The following is a 23,211-nucleotide window of genomic DNA, read 5'->3' on the forward strand; positions in this document are numbered from 1 at the left end:
TTGCTGGCAACAGTTAACATTAATGCGCCACTCAAATGATCTGAGATTCATTTCAAATCCCTGCTGAAAGATCAACGTAGACCAGCATGAATTCCATACTGGTCTAAGCTGGTTTATGCTGGTTTATGCTGGTCTGATGCTGGTTTAGCTGATCACCTAACATGGCCATGCTGGTTGACCAGCATAGCAGCATTCAAAACACAACATAAGCTGGTTTTGCTGGTGACCAAACACAAAATAAAGTCCTAATGTGAGTTTTAACCTACCTCTGTATCTTAACTCTTCGACCATTAGAAACCTTTAGGATTAAAGGTTGGCCCCTGCTCTTTGCATTTAATTTATTTATTTAGTTATGCACATTATAGGTTGTACAGTATATGGTGCTGTGTCAACCAGGGTTATTATAGTTTTTAAAATTTTCAGTAGTTTTGATTTTTATCTAGTTTTTCATTTTGGTGATTTCAGTTTAGTTTCAGTTCGTCCTAATAGTTTTATTTTTGTTTTTATTTTCTGCAAAGTAATAGTTTTAGTTTAGTTTTTATTTAGTTTCAGGGTTTTATTTATATTATGATGAATGCTGTGATAGTAGGTATTTGATAAGAATGGATTAAAATTAATGCTGAGCTCGGCTCCTTTCCTTAAAAACAGCCAAACACTGAAGTTCCGCTTCTAAACTCTCATTAACAGACTGAAAAAATGAAAACTAAACTTTTTTTTCCTCAGTAACTCAGTAATTTCATTCTTCTTCAGAGAAGGCAACTGCATACAACTGCAACTTTCAGCCCATTTATATTCAGTAGAGTCATACTTATATCTCAACTCTGCAATTATTACTGTACTACTCGTTTCATTTTTATGTTTTGGTTGGAAACAAAAGGGTAAAATTAGTGAAACGCCCAGTGGAAAATTGGCCAATCAGGAATTGTTTTTCTCTGTGGTATCTAGGTGGATATAGCTAAGTAATTTCTGCCATTGGTTAGGACTTAAAGAGCTGAAAAGAAAGCATGTCTCATTATATTAACCTTCAGCATAATTAAGAAGTGACAGAGGAATCAACCAATCATTTTGATTCTGGACGTTTTAGATACATCACTGACTGTGAATATGCACAACAACCTAACCTTGTTAGAAATGGAAAAAACAGTGGCAACAGCTCTATACCAGGCTTCTCTACTGCAAGAGTCACTGCTGCAAAGTAAAATATATGCTACTATATCTATCACAAGCTTCAAGTAAACATGGAATGTGTCTTTTAGCAGCTTCAGATGTCTGTGATTAATGTAGAACTGCCAAAAAAGGTAGCTAAGAGCTAACAAATGACTAGAATCCCATAAGTTAGCATTATCGCAGAGGTGGGGGTTTTCCTCATGTTTTCACCAAGTTTTGACATTTACGGCCCAAATTAAAAGCCTAGCTCTAATAGTCATGCTCTCCATTGATAACGTAGCTGAACAGCAACCAAACATAATGTCATCTGTAAGGGTAAAAAAAGCAGATGTGTGCAGTGCTCGGTGTAGCTTTTAAATAGGGTTATCACTTGCTGACTTAATTAGATAACATAGTGAGCAAGGTGCGAAATACAGGGGGTCCTGGGGGCATCAGGACCACTATGTTGAGTGAGTTAGCAGCCAGCCAACGTGGGACCCCTCGAATGCCAGGGCATATTTCACAGTGGTAGTGGGTGATGTTACATCCCTGTGGGCTGGAGGTGAGGGTTCAAATCTCTGCTCATGTAATAACACCAACATTTTAGGCTTTGTTTTTGGACAAAATTCACAGCACTGTGTTTATTTTCCTCTGAAACACAATTAGACTGCCTCTATTGATGAGTGTTCGCAATATGTGTCTTCTTGTTCAGGTTGCCCCTTTTCTCCCCTGAGCCCCTGTGCACGGGCCTGAGTTGGTCACTAAAAAAAGTGAGAGAGAAGTCTGAGAGCATGAAGCCAGAATGTTGTTATCCTGGTGGGGAGTAGCCTAATGGTTTCCTGAAGCTGTAATAATGATGGATTTGATAAGGAGATCCGCCCTTTAATTACTTCAGGAGAGCCTTACTGGACTGACCACTAAGAGGAGTTAAAGGCCTGTGTAGTTGTTTTCTTTGCTCTAACATGATTCAACTTGTGAAGATTTGGCAGATTAGTTAAATCAGATGTGCTGTGTTTTGGTAATAAATGGGACAGGGAGAGAGTTCAGTGTGGTAAAGTCCATAATGCTGTTCATTAGGAGGTTTTTAGGAAACAGCTCATCATGATGGTGCAAGAAAGTCCAATAGTGTGGGGCAATATAACAGTATTTATCATTACCATGATGAGTAGTGTCACAATGTGATGGATATCGTCAGGACTTAAAAAAATCACTGAACAACTACAAAGAGAGCATAATTAGTCCCATTTAATTGGATTTGGGCAGCACGGCATGTGAAATGTTAAACACAAATCATTGTATTCATAGTTTTTGATCATATTTTTAAAGGTGGTACTACTTTGTTTATTCCAACTTATCAGATGTCAGTAAAAAATACACTCTAAAAAGCACAAAGTGTAAGTAATAACATTTGAGAAGAGCAATTGTGAAAGGCTGGTGTCTTCACCAAAGAGGGAAAATGACCTGGACTAATCCTTCAGGTAGTGTTCTAACTGATCATGTCCTGCACAGTAGAGTTGCAGTCTTGATCTCAAAGCCGTAAATTAATGGTCTCATTTTCAACATCATTTGGACGCAGGCTTGTCTCGGTCTCAGGGTGAGGTGAACTCGGAAGTTGTTCTCGAGACCAGCCAAGTGCAACATCTCCATCTGAGGCAACTGGAAACTGAACTCCTTCTCTATCATTATGAAATATCAACAAAACCTTCAAACAGAATAAAACAGTCCTTTTTTCAATCAAATCTGTTTTCTGCCGGTTGAAGATCTGATTAATAGTTTCCATGATGGCTTATTTGAGTAGTGTTTGTTTGTTGGATGTTCATTGGTTCCAAATTCAAACATCCCCTGAGTGCCCTATAACAACCTGCGTGTAGTTCTCTGTCATGACAAAATCTTCTGTCAAAACTATTGTACACCATGTCTTTGACATCAGGCAGCTGATTAATTACCAAGTTTATGCAATAACTGTAGCTTTTAGAGACATTAACACCATAGACATCTGGTTCTTATCACCACTGTAATCAACTTTATTTAAATCTTAGCAATTCAATTATCCAGAAACTTTGATAAATCTGTGGAATTCTGTTTTAACACAGCCATTTCAACTCATCAGTAACTAGTGATGTGTACAAGCCTGTGGCCATCTGGCACTTTAGCTGTTCACCCCTTACTCCATCGGAGGGCGTTGTGCATTTTTAATTCAGCTTTGGGAATGTACACGATTGTTTTTTAAAACTGCTTCAACAGAGAAAACAAGATTCTATTTGAACTCTTACAAGACTTGCTGATGCTAGCTTTTAAAAAATTGACAAAGTGAACTGTTGCTGTGGGAGTCAGGCAGCAGTGACCTGGCTTGTTCTTGTAAAGGCGTTCAAAAAATGCAGAAATGCGAAAATGCAGGGATGCATTACTGACTGGACCAGTGGGGCCAATTCTCAGACCTCTGACTACACAGCCTGAGGAAGATCAGTGACTGGGGAAAATACACTGACAATGTAAAAATGAGATGAATAAGTAGTTTTGTACACGTAGCCATATGCAAAAGTTTGTGCACCCCAGGTCAAATGACATGTTTTGTTGAAGAACAGTTAACACAAACAAAACACATAATTTAATTTGGCCATTATTACTTTTTGTACTATTTTGTACTATTTTGAAAATATGAAAGAATGAATATCCCCACAAAAAATATGCAGAAATACAACAAAAAAGTAAGAAGCAGGCTATTGAAATTAATTCATTAATTTCAGATTAATTCATTTCAACCAGTCACTCTTATCAAAAATGGATTAGTAACAAAAATGTTTTATGACTTAACAATGACAATAGTGGAACCTTTTTTGGTGCTATATGGAAACATTTTAACAAGGTTCTTTAACAACAAGTTCCCAATCGTAGAGAATAACTTTAACCATGCAAATGGTTTATTGAGTCATCACAGTTCTACCATTGCCTTTACTAAAGAACGCTTGACCGGCCCTTTGTGGATAGTGACCCCTGAATTATACTCCCCTTTAAAACGGTTCTTTAAGTGTTCTTGGGTAAAGGCAATTGTTCTATATAAAACCGTAAGCATTTAAAGAACCACGTGAATGCATAAATGTTTCTTCTTTATCCACTTATATAGAACCTTTTCAAAAAGTTTTATATAGAACCAAATTCAACACATTTTCTATCAGTCTGAAAAATTCTTTCATGATGCAAAGAAACCTTTAGGCATGCAAAGGGTTCTATTTAAAATGATTTTCCTTACCAAAGAACCCCTGAAGAACCATCATGTTAAACTGTGTAGCCTATGGGCCAGCCTAAGAACCTTTTTAAAATATGTATAGCTTTTTAAAATATGTATAAAATATGTTCCGCTACTGACAGAAATCATACACTGTTTTTTTGGTGCTAGGTAGAACCAGTTAGGATACACGCTTAAAAAAAAAGATGGTTCTTTTTGATATAGGACCACAGAAGTTTTTTTCAAAAAGGTTACATAAACATATACAACACAATTTTCAGCAGTCTGAAAACCCGTTTTACCATGCATAGGACCATTTAAGCATGAAATGGTTCTCTGTATAACTAATGGTTTTATGTAGAAATATTGACTTTCCTAAAGAACCTTTGAAGAAGCATCTCTTTTAATAATGAATGATTGTCTGCTGAAGTAAGAAGGGTCAGAATGAACTGTGCGCAGGTAGCGTTTCTCCATAAAGTGGCTCCGCTATTAGGAGAAATACGGTCGTCACCTGTATGACGTCATTCATCCAACCGCAGCATAGCGACCGAGCTTGGTTGGGAACTGAGGGAGAAGCAGAGCCACTTAAAGGGAAAGAGGGAACTGGAGGAAAAACATGCGATTGAAATCGGCGAATTTTTCGGAAGTCGTTTTGAAGAGCCAGTATATTAGGTCAAAGGCACTGAGAAGACGGAACAGACGCGGCGTACTCGTGTGAGGAGCAGGGAGCTAACTGTTCTCGAGCCTAATCAGCGAGGTCTTCCCTCAGATAGCTAGCAGGCTAACGTAGCTGTCGCTAACGTTAGCTAAAGATGGTGGCCGGGCACTGAGCGAAAACTCCAGCGTGTTTTTTTTCTGAGGGTTTTCTCTCCGCGTTTGCTGGGTGAACAGCGAATGTAGTTTAGTGTATTATTTCATTTTTATTTTTTGATAATTTCTGGGAACTCCTAGTTGAATTCGGTTCTCCGTTTAAACTCCGTAACCGCTCTTCTGTAAAAACACTAAGTTTCTGTGGACAGTCTGCTTTTAGAAGTTGGTTAGCTGAGTTTGTTATAAATGTTTAGGCGAGTGCACTATGGCCGAATCTCGCCCATCCACATGAACTGAGTTCTCGCTGTTTTATAATGCACAACTGCAGTGCAAAGTGTGCGGCAAGAAGGAGAACTACGGCGGGGAACTTGTGCGGCATGGTGGACGAGGATGCTCCGTTGTAGGCTGTAGAAACTGAGGAACTCGACTGGATTACTCCGACCCGGGATGGATTACCCTCAGATTCTCGGACACGACGCGCTCCACGTCGGTTAATGGCACTTGAGCGCTGCTTTAGCGTTGGATCCCTACAACACATGGTTCGCCTTCAAATTCATTTAGAAGACTTGGAGGGCATATTACATGGAGACTAGTTGGTCATGCCAAGGAAGGAGTTACCATTGCCAGAGGGTTGGGAAGAAGCCCGAGATTTTGACGGGAAGGTCTACTACATTGACCATATCAATCACACCACCAGTTGGATTGACCCAAGGGATAGGTATGGTGATCTACGATGTGTTTATATAGAGACGTCTTGGGGATTTCAGATGTGTTGTAGATTCACTTTATGTTTCTTGGTGTTTGGAATTTCCTGACTGCTTCTGCAACCTATTTTAGTTGTGCTGACCAGTTTTCTAGTCTAGTCTAGTCCAGTCATACATGAATCATGCTACAACTCACTCACATTCTTGTCACACCACCCTTTTCCTTAACTATGTTTCTTACTGTGCAGTTACTTTCAGTATTGTGCTGTAAGAAATTAACCACAAGTGATGTATTTTGTCTTGAATTTTCAGCACTAATCACTGAGTGGCAGTTTTTGCCATCAACTTAAGTCTCCTTGGACTTTGGCACGAAATCTTTGTCGGAATGCCTAAGATTATTAGAGAATTTTCAAGCTTCACTGGCTCAGATCATGTTGCATGGACTCAAAGTAGCTTTGCAGAAGGGGTACCCTGAATATTTTTCCTTTCTGTTTTGGATTACTGCTATACCCCGCCCCCCTCGCTGATTTTGCCCTCTCGTCTCATAGAATTGGAACATGATAGCGATCAGACCACATATTTCTCCTTTTGTGTGGTGCAACAGGTTTGGCTGTAGCCAGGAAACCAAGATGGCAGAAATTTGTAAACAAGTACCTAGGACACATTCCTAAAAGTACTGCATGAGCGCTGCCCATAGAGGCGTGCAAAAGCGATGGCTGATTCTTCCAAATCCCTTTCACTGCATGCCAAGGTGCACAACAAGGTCAAAGTGCACCACACAGCTCTGCAAACGTTAACAAGGATGGGTAAATAGCAGCCTAAATGCACATTTTACTTGTCCGTCTGAGAGCCAGTCGCTGCGGCGCTGAGCCGGAGCTCAGGCCTTCAGAGATCAGAGCAGAGCGTTCATTTGTTCCATTCTAAATTCACTAATTTCTATGTAAGAGTTCCAGCACGTCTGTGTGACTTCAGTTTGATATTTTTTTTAATTAAAAAATAGATTGTTTCTGCCAAAATGGAGTCAGTATGAATGAATCCCCTTTGAACTGTGCAAAGCTGTCATGCACCAACTACAAGGATCCGCACAGAAATGCTGAATGAAAAAGGCTTTCAAACCATTGCGTTGACGCTTGGGCTCTGCGCACACCGTCTTGCATCAAAGGAGCTGATTAAAATTTACCAACGTTTCAAATCCTGACCTAAATCTGTCAGTGCGTCTGCCTATCTCCCACCTCTTCAGCACATCCCATGTAGACACTGCTGATGTTCCCCTGCTGAGCAACAGTTGGAGCATTCTGTTCACGTTTCCATGCACACTAATTCCTGCCCCATCAAAAAAAGAAAATCTGATTGTGTAGTTTACATGTGAGTGCAACAAGTAATCAAAATTGCAGTTTATGCTTAAAAAGTGCAAAGTCTAGTTGAACCATAGAGGGCAGGTAGTTTGCATGTGGTACTGTTTTTCACAGACAGTTAATCAGTGGCTTACAAGCATCTAAGCAGCAGTTAAAACATTATTCTGCCCATAGCATTGTGCCAAGCTGCTATCCTATTTCATAAAAACACTCCATAATGACTTAATGTTAGACTGGGCAGTGTGCTATTGTGTTTGGATGGGTAGAATTAGTGAGTGGTGAAAGACAAGCAGAAAAGACTTTTGGATAACTATCGAAGCCTCAATGTGTATAATTATGGAAATTTCATGTTTAAGTTGGCACTTATATAATTATATCATCTCTAGCCATTTTAGAGAAACTGTCCACAACAGCGGTGAGATGAATGTTCTAAGTATTTACTGCCTCTAAAAGCTACCTCACAGAGAGTTCTTGCACAGATGATTGTTAGGTGATACCTTTTTTATGATATTTTTGTAAAAAACTCTGGCTCAAAACATATTTTTTAAATACAGTGTGAAGAGGTGCATGCCAGATATTGTAAGGCAAAATTGGCCCTAAAGAAAAATTAAAAACCGCGTAGATTCACCGGTCATTTTGGTTTGTAAATAAAATAGCTATATTTGTGTCGTTGACATTGTGACTTACAATTCCTGTCACCACAACTGTAAAGAAATTTGTGTAATTTCCTCTTCAGTGAACTGTTTTGCTTCAGACGACCCTGTTACTTTGTTTTGAAATGATTAATCATATTGAATGAATTATGCAGAAATTTGGAAAAATTAGTGCATTCTCCTTTAACACACATATAAGCGTAGCTCCTTTGGATAATAATGAGGTCCCATTTGACAGTTCCTTGCTGTGGTTGGAAAAATACATCGCCACAGAGGCTCTAGTTGGCTGACTTGATACATCCTCAGGCATTGTTGTGAGCACTCTTATGATTAGCTTACTTGAGCTTCCACTGAAGAGGTGAGGAAGTAGAGGTTGACCTTAGTCATGTGTGATTAAACAGTAAAGTTTGCTTTAGAATGTTTGCTATGCATTTTCTTGAATATGTGTTGCCCCGTCCCACATTTCTAAACATTTTTATGGGTTCAACTTGACTTTATGTCTTAGCTTGAGCTCCTGAAAGTGTAGTTTTTGAAGTCTACATTTTTCTTTTTCAGGGTAGTATTGTACCCTGAGTGGGTCTGTAGTGAGTTGTAGAAAATGGGGATTTTGAATGCAAAAGTAGATCTTGGATGTTGTGTCAAAGTCAGGAAGACTCCTCCAGGATCTTAGCTATAAATATAATATGAAAACATTTTACTGTGCAGCAGTGATGTATAAACTCTTTTGCTCATATAAAGAAGACTTTGGTTGCTTTATTTCAAACACAGTTGGATTCCAGAATGAAGAGCAGTGCGAATTCCTGCTTAGTGACTCCCTCGTGTAAGGCACACCTGGGTTGTACTGGTTTTCATCTCCTCTTCTAAGCCTTTCTTGTGCCAGTTAGTGCCTGGCTCTGTCCGAAGTATTTTGGAGGGAGAATGATAAGACTACACAGCCATGCCGTGGTGCAGTGCAGTAACCTCCAAACAAATGAAACAGCTCCTGAATGAAAAATGATTATAAGCTGAACAATTATCAACTTGACAAGTCGCCCAAGACAAAGCGTTTCCCTGGGTAGCACTCACATTCCACACAGGGCCGTATTGTTTATTTTCCCTCACCGTGACACACTGAAAACATTCGCTCAGGTAAATGGAATGTTATCTCCTGCTCTGATAGGAGCTGGGCCGTCGTCAGGGGTGCAGTGGCCTTTTATTGTTGGACCTTGAGCGCGGCACAACTCTAGTTGGAGCCTCATAAATGACGCGGGGAATTTATAGAGTGTGCTGAATGAAAGTGTCTGACTCATCGTTTAGCTATGCCCCGCGTTTGCACTCGGCCGCGCGCTTTGTCAGTTTGCATTAGAGCACGGGCCCTGAGTGTTTGACTTCACAGGGGTTCCCTGTGCTATTCTGCTGCAGCTTTTGGGGAGACAAGAGGAGGACGGTGTTCATCAGCAGTCCCCTAGCCACAGTGCAGGAATTGATCTTGATCTTGAACTTCTGAGCTCTTTGACTGCAGTGCACAAGCACTTAATAGTGTCATGGGTGAATGGCCATGATTCATTTTGGTGCAGCAGTCATTTTACTGATTATCATTTAATTGTTGGCAAGAAGCCTGTGGCCAGTGTTTGCATATTTATGTTTTAGAAATAAATCAAATGGTTAGGACTGAACCTGATAACCATAGATTTAGAAGCAGATTGTCAACCCTCACATAACCCTTATCGAAAATGTAGCTGATCAGCCAAAACACGGTGGTGTCCATAGTAGGGATGTGCATTCCAGCTAACTTTGATATTTGAGTATCTGTTTAGAGTTCATGAATAGATGTGTGGTTAACCGTGGAGAAGGAAAACAATGCCAAGTAAAGAAACTGACTTTGGCCAAAAACAGTGTAAAGCTATGTACTTAATATTGGTGAAATACACTGTTATAGCAGCATGCAGTGAAATACACTGTAAACATGTTTTATTGCTCAAAAACAGCTGAAAGATTTGGTAGGTTTTTGTATTGGATAAGTGCCAATTCAGATGAGCTTATGAGGTTACAGAGCAAACATATGTCATGTTAGATGCTGAATAGCCTTTGTTGTCTCCGATGTGCCAAAATGTTAATTGTCAGAGAAATATATTTTCATTAATTATGGGATTAGCTAACATCAGCTAGACTAGTTTACCACATACGTGATACAGCCTCGCTATCATTGCCTTCTCAGTTACATCCTTAACAGTTTGTGCTTGACCATGTCCCCACGTTCATACACTTGTGTTTTAGAGTAACCTTGTGTACATACTTGCAAATATGAGCAAAACCGTTGCTTTTCACTGAAGTGCTGGCTTGTATGTTTTTGTCTTTCCATGGTGAGATGATTTCAGTATTTGAACATTGGCGTATCGATCAATTATCTGAGTACTAACCCAGTCTGTGGTTTGCCTCATTAAGCTGCCAGCGTACTTCAAACGACAAAAGAACTAAGCAGAATTGAACTGCTGCCAAACATAATACTTAAAGATGTCTGTGTTATTGGCGGTCATGTAGTGACAGAGGAACGCATAAGACATGTTGACCAATGGCAGTTGGGGGGGTTATCAGAACAAACAATGTGGTGCTTAGGAGTTCTGTTTATCAGCTGGTGCACAACACACCGAATGAAAACAAACAATGGTGTTATTTTGGCCAAAATCATGTAGTTTTGCTTCGAAACGTCTTTCTCATTTGAATTGTATTTTAGATTTGCGCTGGCTAATGTAGCTAAGTGGCAGCTTAAACTTTATCAATTAGCATTTGGCTGATTAACTGCATTTGGAGTAAGGGGTAAATTGTGTAGATCATGTAAACTGTTGTCTAATATGCTCCCTGTAAGCCTTATTTTGTGGTATATGTAACTGTTGCCTAAACCTTACATTCTTAATTGAAAATGGAAATTCCTATTTGTGGACAATTATTCTAAATTACTACTAAGTGATTGTTTTGATGCAATTATCCAACTATCATGGTCTAATACTGAAAGGCCTATCAGAGAAGGCTTTGCTGATTTACTGCCTTTGATCTTTCTGTATTTAAGACGTCAGCCAGGCAGCGTATATCTATCAGAGCCTGGAGATTAATGAGATCTGGAGCCAGCTATCAGCACCCACCAGCTGCCGAGCCAGCCGTGATCACAGCTCTGCATCAGTGCGGTGGAGAGATAAAAAAATAAAAAAATAGAATAATGGGATCTGCTAGGAAGCCTCCTTCTTTGTTAGCATCTCAGATGCTTTCCCTCCTCTCCCGAGTTAAATTTAGAACAGGCCATGGGGGTCTCTGCATGCCGTTTCATTATTCATAAAGAGAAAAAGGAGCCGGTTCAGTTTCATGCTCTCTAAAAGTCCTGAGCCGAGGCGGAAGACAACATCTCCTAACTTGCTGCAAAAGTCAAGGGGATTAGGAAGAAGCCAGATTCATTCTCCTCTGTATTATATAGTGAATACTGAGCAAAGTGGAGGCCTTGATATGCTTAGGTGGCAGTTTGCTTAGGAAAATATCCTGTTTTGCACCTCATGCTGTGTTGGCAATCATTAATTTGCTGCATTTGCTATAGTAACAGAACTTACTGGTGTTGAAAGCAAGATGGTAGGTAGTTGGGAAGAGTGCTTTTTTTTTTAATACTTTTGGAACTTTAAAGGACTCCTATGTTGTTTGGACCAGAGAGACGGTTTGCTTGCCTGCTGGTAAGGCCCTGCTGTGATGAGTGGTCTGGGTTCCAGAGCACATGGGGTTAGCCAAGGTCCTCCATTTTACATCTAATCCAGTGTACAGCAGCTTTCTCAATGGGAAGTTGAGGGTAGAATTGCATCGCTGCCACCAGCCTGAGACTTGTGCTCACTAGAACTTCTTTGTCCAAGAATATGAAGATCCACTCCAAAAAACATTACTGTACTGCACTGTGGTTAGCTTCGTTCTAAAGCTGCACAATATATCATTTGTTAATCATTGTGAAATTGGCACTTTTGCAATATGCAAAGTAGGTCTCTAACCAGTCACTATGTGTATGTATGTGTGTGTGTGTGTGTGTATATATATATATATATATATATATATATATATATATATATATATATATATATATATATATATATATATATATGTATATGTAGTAGATGAAAAGTGGAAAAGTTGGCCATGTGGAACTATTTTGCGTTTTCTGTGATGGACGTGTACATATTCATGTGTACTATTATGTGAGGGTACGACGCTCAAACTTCTCCGCTACAGATTTGATCATACATGAAAACATGACATCCTGATCTCAATACAGAAAATACAACAAAACAATAGAAGGAGAAAGGAAAGTCCACGCTAGCACAACGGCGTCTGTAGCCACTGGTTTTAAAATGAAGAAAAAAATGGATAAAAATGCAGACGGGCAGCCAAAGTGCAAAGTATAATCAAAAACTAGTGGAATTCATTTCCAACTGCCTATTGACTTCTCTATTGTGGAGGATGCTAGATTTCATGGAACATTCTGTAGCTTACATACTTTAATAATTACAGTATGTTTATTTTGTGTAAATTATTTATTGCCAGATCAGTTTTGTCCTATTAAAAGCAAATTTTATCAATGAGAGAGTGTATTTTCATTATTACTTTGTAGCTTTTGTGTTTAGTGCATTTGTTCACAAGCATAAGTAAGACAGCAAATTAACTTTTTTCAGTGTTTGATTTTTAGTTATTTCTTGAATTTTGGTTTTGGCCAGAAATTTTCATTTTGGTACATCACTGATTTTAGTAGATTGCAAGGCATATTGTAATCAGAGTATGTAACAATGTAAGATCAACACTAGGCACATTCACATGTCCATAATCCATTAATAATCCAACTAATAGCTCAATCGGAATAGAATACGTCCATGTATACACTTCAATTGGAATAGTCTAATCTGATTGAGGCCATTCGGAATACAATTTCTATCCAATTGAACCAGGTGGGTAATCCTGTAAATAATCAGTTAAAAAGAAGAATAATAGCCATGTAAACGCCTGTATCGGATTACATTTCCAATCAGAACGTGTAAGTACGTTCTGCACATGTGCGCCGCGTCATATCAAAAGCACAGAACTCATAAACTGGCTTCGGCAAAAGTTTATACCGTTCAACATGGCGGGAGCAGAAACTGGTCAGCAGAGGAGACGAAGTTTATGCTCTGATCTTTAAAAGACGGCGGTGGGACGGACGTCCAGCTTATGTGTCTCGGAACAGGACGTCTTCCTCTCGGCCTTCTTTAATAAGGACATGTGAAGCACGTTTTCTTGAGTCTGCTGTTCTGTTTCCTGCGTCTTCAGTCAAACCTGCAAATCCACAGAGAGTAATCTGCATACCATTGAAACCTTAATGAGCAGGTTATTTCACTGTTATCAAGTATCCCAGCTGGTTGTTCCCAAAAGTTCCAGCAAGGTGCTAGCTTGTGTTTGAAGGTTTGCCAGTGTGCTTTGTTAGCGTAGCTGGCAGGCAGTACCAATAAAGTGTGTGAGTGGTGCTCTGTGCGCGTCCTCACCGCTGCACTGTGGTCCTGAGCGCTGGGCTTGGAGGCCCACAGTGTGTTGCCTCAGAAACCTCCAGGCGATGGGTCAGCAGGACTTGTGGAATGCCAGGCCTCAGTTTCCGGCTATTGTGCTCGACAAGCACCCTAGAGGTGAATAGGCAGACATTCTTCCGCTGCCCCTCCCCCCTTCGCACACACACACACACACATACACACACACACACACACACACACACACACACGTACACACTTCATAGTGGCGACTACGAGTGACAGCCACTATACAGAAGATTACCAGGCATGGGTGATAACACAGCAGTGCTGGACATCCATCAACCCTGACTGCTAACTGTTGAGTGGTGTTTGTGGTTTTGCAGGCAGACCAAGCCCCTGACCTTCGCTGACTGTATTGGAGATGAGTTGCCGGTGGGCTGGGAGGAGGCCTATGATCCCAAAGTTGGAGCCTATTATGTTGACCATAATACAAGTGAGTTGGGGCAGACTATACACATTTATTATTCTAGAGGCCTTTCGAAGTGTTACATCTACTGAGTTATGTTCCACCTGTCTGTATGACAATATGATCATCAGAAACTCTCTTCGATGAGCTCTTTCTCTGAGAAGAAAATATTTCCAATATTGGATTGTTGACTGCCTCACAACTCGACTCTAGACTAAAGAGTCATGAAATATCAGTCTGAGAAAAAGCATGCACAAAACCTGATGCAGTCATTTACTATAATGCCATTCTATCACAGCTCTGAGCTCTGTCCTGTCAGGTTCAGTGTTTCTTAAAATAATGAGTGTTTTAATATAACCTTTGGTTTAGAGCTGCATGATAAATAGAATTTTTATTGTTATTATGATATGAGTTTCCATGATAAACATACAGTTAAGAGCTGCGATGACAGACCAAATGACCTCATACACTCAGCGCCAGAGAGATGTCGTTACATTGCCGGCACAAACCGTTAGAAACCTAATGACTGCTTCTCTGTGCTGGGATTGAACCCTGCCCTCCCATGTGGGGGGTGAGTAACTTAACCATAACGTGTTTTAAGTGTACGAGGCAGTAATGACTACTGTCACAAAAAAAACACACTTGATAACTAAACACAAAAAGTAAATAAACAAACAATATGTATTCGTTCTTGTGTGCTTACATTAAAAAAGGCAAATGTTTTTGTATTTGTAAGCTTTTTAGAAAAAGCTGGTGAGGTAATGCTGACTGTCTCAGCCTTTCAGCGTACAAAAGATGTTCTTGCAATTCTGATGTAAATAGCTCTTAGTAGCCTATTTCATTTCTTTTTATTTTGCACAATAGTAAATGGTGGTTTTATAATTTTGTATTTTGCAGTTGGCTTAAAGTAGAGTTTAGTTAGATTTCTGTTTACACATCCTAAAAACGTCTGTACTTGCATCAGAGGCACAATTTAAATTTTTATTTTAATAATTTATTTCTCGTAACGACATTGTGATATTCAACAGTTTTATCGAATAGCACATTTTATGACCATATCATACAGCCCTATTTTGATTGGAAAAACCTTCAGTCGGTTGGACAACTAAAGAACACTACATGTGCTAAATGTGGTGGTTACAGAAACTGACAAGTACTCTTATAATAATAGAAATGTATGTATTTTACAGATGGCTTTAGATAGATAGCAGATAGACAATGTACAGATAATACAAAGCTGTAACAGCTAGAGTATGCATTGCAGTACAGTCAGTGTAAGTTATCTAGTATGTTTATCTTAATTTCTAATCATTTGAGACTTATCTAAAGTTCATAACTGACTCATGCTTCAGAGACTCAAGACTTGTGAACATCTTTGCTAGTCTTTTGTGATTAATGTATGGAGTGTATTTATAATATGACAGCCTGTGGTCTGTATTTTAAAATGCTTAGGACTGGCAGAGTATTTTGCCCTCATGTCTGTGTGCTTTAGCTTAACTCTGTTCTCTCTTGCTCAGAGAGCACTCAGCTGGAAGACCCACGGGCGCAGTGGCAGCGTGAGCAGGAGCGAATGCTGCATGACTACCTCAGTGTGGCAAAGGATGCACTGAGCGCCCAGAAGGAGATCTACCAGGTCAAAGAGGAGCGCCTCCGCTTGGCCCAGCTAGAATATCGGCAGCTCAATGATGCCTGGAGGGACAAGTCCTCCTCACAGACCAGCTGTAAGATGTGTGTGTGTGTGTGTTCTGCGGCAGTCTGTTAATAATTTGTCCTCCCATTCCGGATATATCAGTGGACAATTCATTTCTGATTAACTCCTAAAACTGTTAGGGCCTGTGCACCCCCCCCTCCCAAAAAAAAGGCCGCTGCTCATTTAAATCTGCTGCCAGAGGAGTTACACAGTTTACAAGGTTTAGTTAACCCTTTAAATGACCAGGGTCCATTGGCCGGCCCAAAATTTTATTTCGCCCTTCTATAACCAAAGAATAGCTCCTCCAGTTTGCATTAAAGTCCCTGTAGTTACTAAATAATAAGTCTTGGTATGTAATAAGCCTGTGATTGAAAAAGCATGATTGCAAATAGAACAAAACAGTAGCAACAGAATGGAATACATCAAACAGTATCAACTATAACATGCATCAGATTTATTATAAAGCCTTGGCTGACTGCAAATATATGGTGAATCAGGTGCTGTATCTGGACAACGATGAATTGTGAAAGCTAGAGCAGCAGTTAGGAGAGAGTGAGGTGCTAAAGATGGTTAAGATATGTGTGAGGAGGGTGAGAGCAATCATGCGTCAAACATGCCCTGCATTCATTGTCTTACATAGACTGCGTCACAAAGCACATACTGTACTATACATACTACACTAAATGAATTCAGGGTAAAAATGGTGATGTACTATTTCTATGTACTATGCACTATTTCTAGCTTACTGTTCAGTTTGGTCGCCCTCTGCCCGATGACCGCTAGGATAGGCTCCAGCTCCCCCCGTGACATAGAAGAATAAGCGGCTCAGAAAATGTGTGTGTGTGTGTGTGTGTGTGTGCGCGCGTTCGCGTTCAGTTTGGTAGTATTCGGGTTAAGGCGCAGCTATAGTCTAGCTTCTAGCTATGCATCAGTCCACACAGTGTGCAATTTGCTGCAGAACGATGTTATGAATTAATTTAATACTGTATACTTAACTATATCAAAATATTTTAATAACATACTATTAGTTTTATGACCACAGATTAGTTTTTTTCAAGCAGGTTATATAAACATTTTATCACATTTCTTGTGATGGTCAATTGGTTTAGCCAAAATGTAAAAATAAAAAAAGCAAGATTTTCACTGCACAGCAACATAGAAAGCCTCTGTCCTCTACTACTAATACTGGCACTTTTGGATTAATTGATACATTATTTTAAACTAATTTGAAATTTGTCTTCCACACATTTCTTAAGACACATATGGTGTTTGTCTTGGAAGTATTCTGTGTTGTGGTATAAATAAGAATGTAAAATTCTAACCGTCAAAATGACCTCTAAGGCTTTTCTGGTAGCTGTGGAATTCTGGCTCTTCTAGTGTTACAAGGTTGTACCTAAAGTGTATTCTAACTGCCTGTTCCGATTTGTGCGTCCTGACTCTTTTATTCCATTGATTTTTGCCACTGTATCACTTTATCTCCCTGAAGAATTCCTGTTTCCGTCAGCAGTGTTTTTTGAGTCATTGATTGCTGTGAAAATCCAAAATGCTGATGGTGCCATTGGTGAAAGTTTCAGTGGCCCATTTATGATTATGCAAGTGGGCTGATGCTAACTGATCCATGCTACATTACACATAGTGTTTGCAATATTGGGTGAAGTATCTCTTTATGCCTCACTGATGCATTTGCTTACATGTTCTTTTGTGCATGTGCATTCTGCTCCAGTATTCAACCTCACTGACAGGCGAGTGAGCCTACTAGAACACTCTGACATGAAACTAGTGGCTCCAAAGTTGTAAAAGTTGTTGAATTTCTCTGAGTCTGCAGTTCTTATGCATAGCTATGACAGACCAGACAGCGCTGATAAGATAATTACCTTTGATGTCTTATCTTTTGTGCAGTAAATTCCAGATCCTCATCAAGCAGTAAATATGACCCTGAAATTCTCAAGGCAGAGATTGTAACTGCAAAAAGTCGGGTAAGGAATGCCTCATCACGTTAAACATTTCATCTTTTGCTCTTATTGTCAGTGTGATGCGATTTAGTCTATATTGTGAGCATGTTCAATGTGCAGTATTTAGCAGTCAAATGAGTTGTCGTGTGAATGCGTTATGAATGTGTTAATGCTGGTCACTAAAGACTCTCTTTCTCCTGGCTTGTCCTGCTCTTTCTGTTTCTCCCCCTATTTCCTTCTCTGTCACTCTCTTTTATTCAGGTGAATAAGCTGAAGAGAGATCTGGCCTGTATGAGGCAGGAACTGCTTTATAAGGAGCAGGGGTTTGAAACGCTGAAAGAGTAAGTGCAACCTGACCTTGTTACACAATTGCCACCGAGGCAAGCGCTTCACTGCTCTAGTGTTTAGCAAATTCCTGCCTTTCAAATACCTCCTGAGAGGGGACCTCTTATCACATGGGCCTGTTTCTTCATTAACCGCTTAAACTGCTTGTTATTCATTTTAAGACTTATTATTCAGTAACTGTTTTAAATTATTTGGTAACTTCACTATAAAGAGAAATGTCCAGGTACATTTTTGTCCCCCAAGGTATAAGCAATGTACATATACCCTCAAAGACACAACATGGTCTTTACGGTCCAGTTGTGTACCTTAAATAAGTTTTAAGGGTTCATTACATTCGCTGTCTTAGGGTAGAGGGGCATATTTGTATCTCTTTAAAAAATAAAAAAAAGAAGATAAACACAACAGTAAATAAAATAATCAGTAACACAAGCAAAATAACTAGTGAGATGCTATCATTGGCAAATAAAAGCGATAATGTTTATTTTTATCACGTTATCTCCACACACACCATACATATACATATTTAATTGGAGTTTTTGGGGGACGTTTTCAGCCATGCTAACTCACTGTATCAAGGGTGTCCAAATCGTGTCCACAAAGGGCTGTTGTGGCTGCAGCACATCTGATTCTACTTGTTTAATCAATAGGTGTCAGTATTCAAACAGGTGATCGTGCATGCACCAGCTTGATTGAAATGAGATCTTGCATCCACACCGGCCATGGACACCCCTGTGGTATATAGATGAGTTAACTCCTAGCCTTCTCCTATGCTTACTCTGAGCTTTGCTTTCATGAAGTTTTGGATTAATTTAGAAATTTCACACCCAGTTTGTTCCTACCCAATTGAGGTGGCCGGTAGCCTGATGGTAGGAGAGGAAGCTAGCAACCATAAGGTCATGGGTTCAAATCCCAGGACTAATGGGGGTATCCTTGGTTGTGCCCTTGTCCTCCCTGCTGCCCCAGGCGGCGCTGTGCTGCTCACAGGCTGGGCATAGTTTGGCAGCAAAATGGCAGGTATCCCTTGTAGAATCACTAACACTGCACAAAATTTCTCATGGATGTCTCCAGACCTTCTCTTTAGAGAGATCACATCTAGCTCCGAAAGACTACTGAAGACATTCCCCTGAGGCACCACAGTGACGGCATATATACCATGAAAGGTTGTGTTTTTTTCTGAGAGGGTGCAATGAAACTAATAAGTAAGTTATGTAGTTAGTGAAGTGAGGAATTGAATTGTGGGCCCACATATGGTATGTGTCATGGTCATGTGGTAGTTTGCAATAAAAAGTCACTGACAAATCGTACCTTAAGATATGTTTAACTTTGACAGATGTCATTTAACAAATAAGCAAAATGCAGCTTACAAATAAGCGATCAGAAGCACATCAAGACAAATTTTATAGCTCTGTTATGTTTAGAGGTCACAAAGGAAAGGTATACACTGTCAACTTGGTGACACACTTTTCTCAGTTTATCATTACAACAACATTCAGAACTTCTCCTTTGAGCTGTCTGGTCTCAGGCAGGCTCAAGAAGACGCTCTCTGTTGGCTCAGATCAGCCCTGTTTTCCACCATTTGTCCATCTGCCCTGTTAAACTTGAGTTAAGAAGCCCCAGTTGACGTGACTGGCAGCGCTGGCGCATGAAAAGTGCTCTTGGAGGCTGTTCTGTTGACTTGCTTGCGCTCCCCTGCCTCCCGCTCCCGCTCCCTCTCCCCTGCACTAAAGAATGTGGATAGACCTGTTGTTCATGCGGCGCGCTGATGTCTTCGTTTGCCGCCACTTGCCGTTGCTAAGTGGAGTGCACCCTGATATACACTACAGCCTTTCACAGAGTTTCTATTTCCACATGGTATTTTAGAATTGCTGTGCCTCAAAGGACCTGCTAGCCAGTCACTCATTTGTGCAACCTTAAGGAGCTCAACTGAAGAACATGCCATTGTGTTTGGCGTCATGTTTTCTAGGCATGATAGCATTGAGGCTGGTGGTAAACAGAAGTCTTCGTTTATTCAACATCGGTTTGAAAGTCACCTCCGGCAGGAATATAACCCTTAGTAGTACATTCTCCAAAGGTATCTAAAAGTCAAGAACATTGTACAGAACCACAGTGCCATGACCAACACCTCGTACCATAGGCAAACAGTATTTGGGAGAAAATGACCTTTTCCTGGCTGTAACTGCAAATATTACATGCTCCCATGTCACTTCATCTGTGCTCAGACTACCTTTGTTCTTTCTCTCCCCTCAGAATTGACCATAAAGTGTCTAACACATCATATGGCTACAAGCAGCTTGAAGCCCAGGCCATCCTGAAGGAGGTCAGGACTATTAAAGATGCCATTAGCTCTGGAGAGAAGGAGAAGCAGGAGCTCATGCAGGTAATGCTAATCAGTGTCTCCTCTTACAAATTGAGTTATAAACACTGCTGTCAGGTTTGTCGGCATGAGCCCAGACCAGTATATGGTAGATTTAATTTCACTTCTGCAATTAGACACAGACAGTATGAACATTTTGAATATGTATTTTCTTTATATATTGTTTATATATTATATATTTATGTCAGCGTTTTGAGTTCTGATGTGATCTGAGGTAGAATGTAGCCTTAAGGTTTATTTAAAATGGCTAAGAACTCTATGGTCACAGGGATGTGAGGTTGCAGTGATCAGAATGGATATTGCAAGTGCGTACCTGAGGCTGTGTGGCATGGTTAAGTAGTTCATGAATGTTAGGGTGAGGTAATCTGTTGACTGTGAGAAGACAGAGTGGCTGCCTGAACAGGGTGAGGCATACACTTAAGCGTATACACACTCTCATAGCTATACCTCTAGCATGTGCCCAGTATTAAAGCAAGAATGCTCCTAACAGTGTGAGTTATTGCAGGCATCTAATGGAATAGCAGAATGCTGATGTCATACTTTTGCACGCCATCTGAAAATACCCTCTTAACAAAAGCATGAAATGGTTACGCGTATGATTCCTGATGTCCGAGACATTGTTTTAAAATAGTTTTGAGATAAGGCATAAAATACTTTTTAAAATTCATTTGTAGTGGAGAGGTACATGCAGGGTGTTTTAATTGAGCTGTATAAACGCCGCCCCTGTTTCAACCATGTACACATTTCCAAGGTGGACAACATCTACATGGATTTGTATCCGCCACTCAGGTTCTTGCTTTGTCTAGTGGGTAGGCAGCATAAGAGGGAACAGCAGTGTGCCATTATATTACTGAGTTGGTTCATAGTCTTTTGATAAATTGCTTAGAGTTTTGCAAGCTGTCTATTTTTCCTCTCCTGTCTTCCACATTACCCTCACACTATTGAGGATAGCATATGGAAGGGTGGGCAGTGCTTAAATGATGCATGCCGCAGTCTTACTCTTCAAGCTGGTGGACATCTTTGTGTGTGTTGTGTAAAACGTCCTGGATTTTTCAGTTTTCATGCTGTTTCAGTAGACTCTGTCTGTTTATGGCTTAATTTGATTATTCTGACTTTAGTGCTCCGAATTGGATGGGAGTGACACTGCAAAGATTGTAAATTTATAGCCTCCTCTGTATTCAAAGTGCTGAATGATATGGGAGTTTATTTTCGTAACCAGTTGCTAGAAATGACACTACTAAATGACAGTGCTAATGAGAGTGATACATCCTAATTAGCCACAGTAAGCGTGTCTCTTTGTAGTGCCTTTGTAGTGGTGGACGTGTCCTCAAAACTTCAAATGCGAGAAAATAATCCTCATCTGTCTTCATTACCTGTGCTCGGTATCCCGTGACACGTTGTGCAGTTGGTTGTAAAATGCAAAACTTTGTTCATGCATTTACAGTACAGAACAGCACTTAAGAAATGGCTGTGTAAGGGGACCAGGGAGAATTTTTAGGCCAGTGTGGGTAGTAAAAGATGCACATTGTTTTTAAGTCTTTGCTAATGAAATAGACATGGTTATTTTAAGGTGCCAGATGTCTGATATTATTAGAATATACCAGTAATTGGCTGAGAAACTCCGTTTTTACAAATAAACACTACATTAGAAGATGTTTGTTGTCAATTATAAAGAAAAATAGTAATTCAAGCACTTTGCAGGAGGTTTAGTTTGACCCAGTTTCACACAAATGTCTTATTATGATGCTTTACTAACTGATTCATGGCTAACTGTAAGTCCTCTTTTCATTGTCAGAAACTAGCCGTGCTAAAGGACGGCTTCCAGTTGGATTATGGCTCCCAATCTGAGCTGTGGGCCAGTAGCCCCTCCCTGGCTAATTCGAACCTGTCCCTTCCTCGCCTCTACTCTGATGCAGAGTCCCAGACTGACATACCGGCTGAAGTAAGGGTGTTACAGGCACACTTGACCCGCAAAAAGTTTTAATATGGCTAACAATGAATAAATGAAGTTAGCGTAATGGTTACTAGTCTGTACTAAGTTTAATTCATTTTTAGCAACATTAGCATTTTTGGGTGCAGTAATTTAAAAAAGTTTTTAAGACCTTTAGTTTGTGCTTGAAAACTGTGTGTTTTAGTCTTAGTCCTGGAGTAGCCCGGCTGTCCATACTTTAGTGTTTTCTCTGCTCTAACACACACTTAAATTCAGGAACATGTTAATTAGGTGGTTAGTTGGATCAGGTGTGTCAGAGCAGGGGGAAAAATTAAATATATTCAGGACAAAAAATGTCCAGTACCAGATTGGGAACCACTGGCTTAAACTAGTTTCCTGGACTCAGATTAGGTCTTTGTATACATGTATGTATGTGTGTGTGTTTATTTCCTTAAAAATCTCCTTAAGTGATACAAGTTTTGTCACAGTAGCCATTGTTGCTTCTCATATTTTACACACTGAGTGTGAATAATCATGTTAATAGATTCACTTACATTTTTACAGGTTAGTAGTTCAGAGTAGAGTTTGACCAATCAATTACAAATACACAGCTCAGTCAGCTAAATGGTTAAGTTACTTTCTCACCACGCAAGAGATCATGGTTCAGAACTCCAACGTGAGTTGCTTGTAGACTGGCTTTGGACTTGCCCTTAAATGGCAAACTAATTACAGCACAGTGGCGCTGCACGTGTCAGAGAATTTGATCTGTTGCACCATCACAGCCAATGATGTGTTTATTGGAGAAACTCGAATCATGGTAACGATAAAAATACGATTGACCCTGCAGCCCTGAATTACTAATGTTATTTAGTCCAAGAGTTCAGTTAATCCATGTCTGGAGGGAAAAAGCCCTAAATATGATTGGCTTCTTGGGAATGTTTTTTGCTTTGAAATCTAAGCATCTCTGCTCTATCTTCCCAATGAACTAGTTTGTTTCAAGCTCCAATAAACTGGCTGAGAAGGTACGACTGAGCTTGAAGTATGAAGAGGCGAAAAGGAGGT

General features: G+C 40.0%; 1 protein-coding gene across 1 annotated transcript in view; it reads left to right on the forward strand.

The window, feature by feature from the left end:
• Window positions 1-4,902: 4,902 nt before the first annotated feature.
• wwc1 (WW and C2 domain containing 1) overlaps window positions 4,903-23,211 on the forward strand; it is a 39,949-nt gene continuing 21,640 nt past the window's right edge. The window contains exons 1-8 of the mRNA XM_036587564.1: window positions 4,903-5,900; window positions 13,776-13,885; window positions 15,376-15,579; window positions 17,448-17,524; window positions 17,762-17,841; window positions 20,093-20,222; window positions 22,015-22,161; window positions 23,139-23,209. Coding sequence (XP_036443457.1) covers window positions 5,782-5,900; window positions 13,776-13,885; window positions 15,376-15,579; window positions 17,448-17,524; window positions 17,762-17,841; window positions 20,093-20,222; window positions 22,015-22,161; window positions 23,139-23,209 — 938 coding nt within the window. The 5' untranslated portion in view covers window positions 4,903-5,781. The remainder of the gene's footprint in view (window positions 5,901-13,775; window positions 13,886-15,375; window positions 15,580-17,447; window positions 17,525-17,761; window positions 17,842-20,092; window positions 20,223-22,014; window positions 22,162-23,138; window positions 23,210-23,211) is intronic.

Source organism: Colossoma macropomum, unplaced genomic scaffold (assembly GCF_904425465.1).
Source record: "Colossoma macropomum unplaced genomic scaffold, Colossoma_macropomum, whole genome shotgun sequence".
NCBI lineage: Eukaryota > Metazoa > Chordata > Actinopteri > Characiformes > Serrasalmidae > Colossoma > Colossoma macropomum.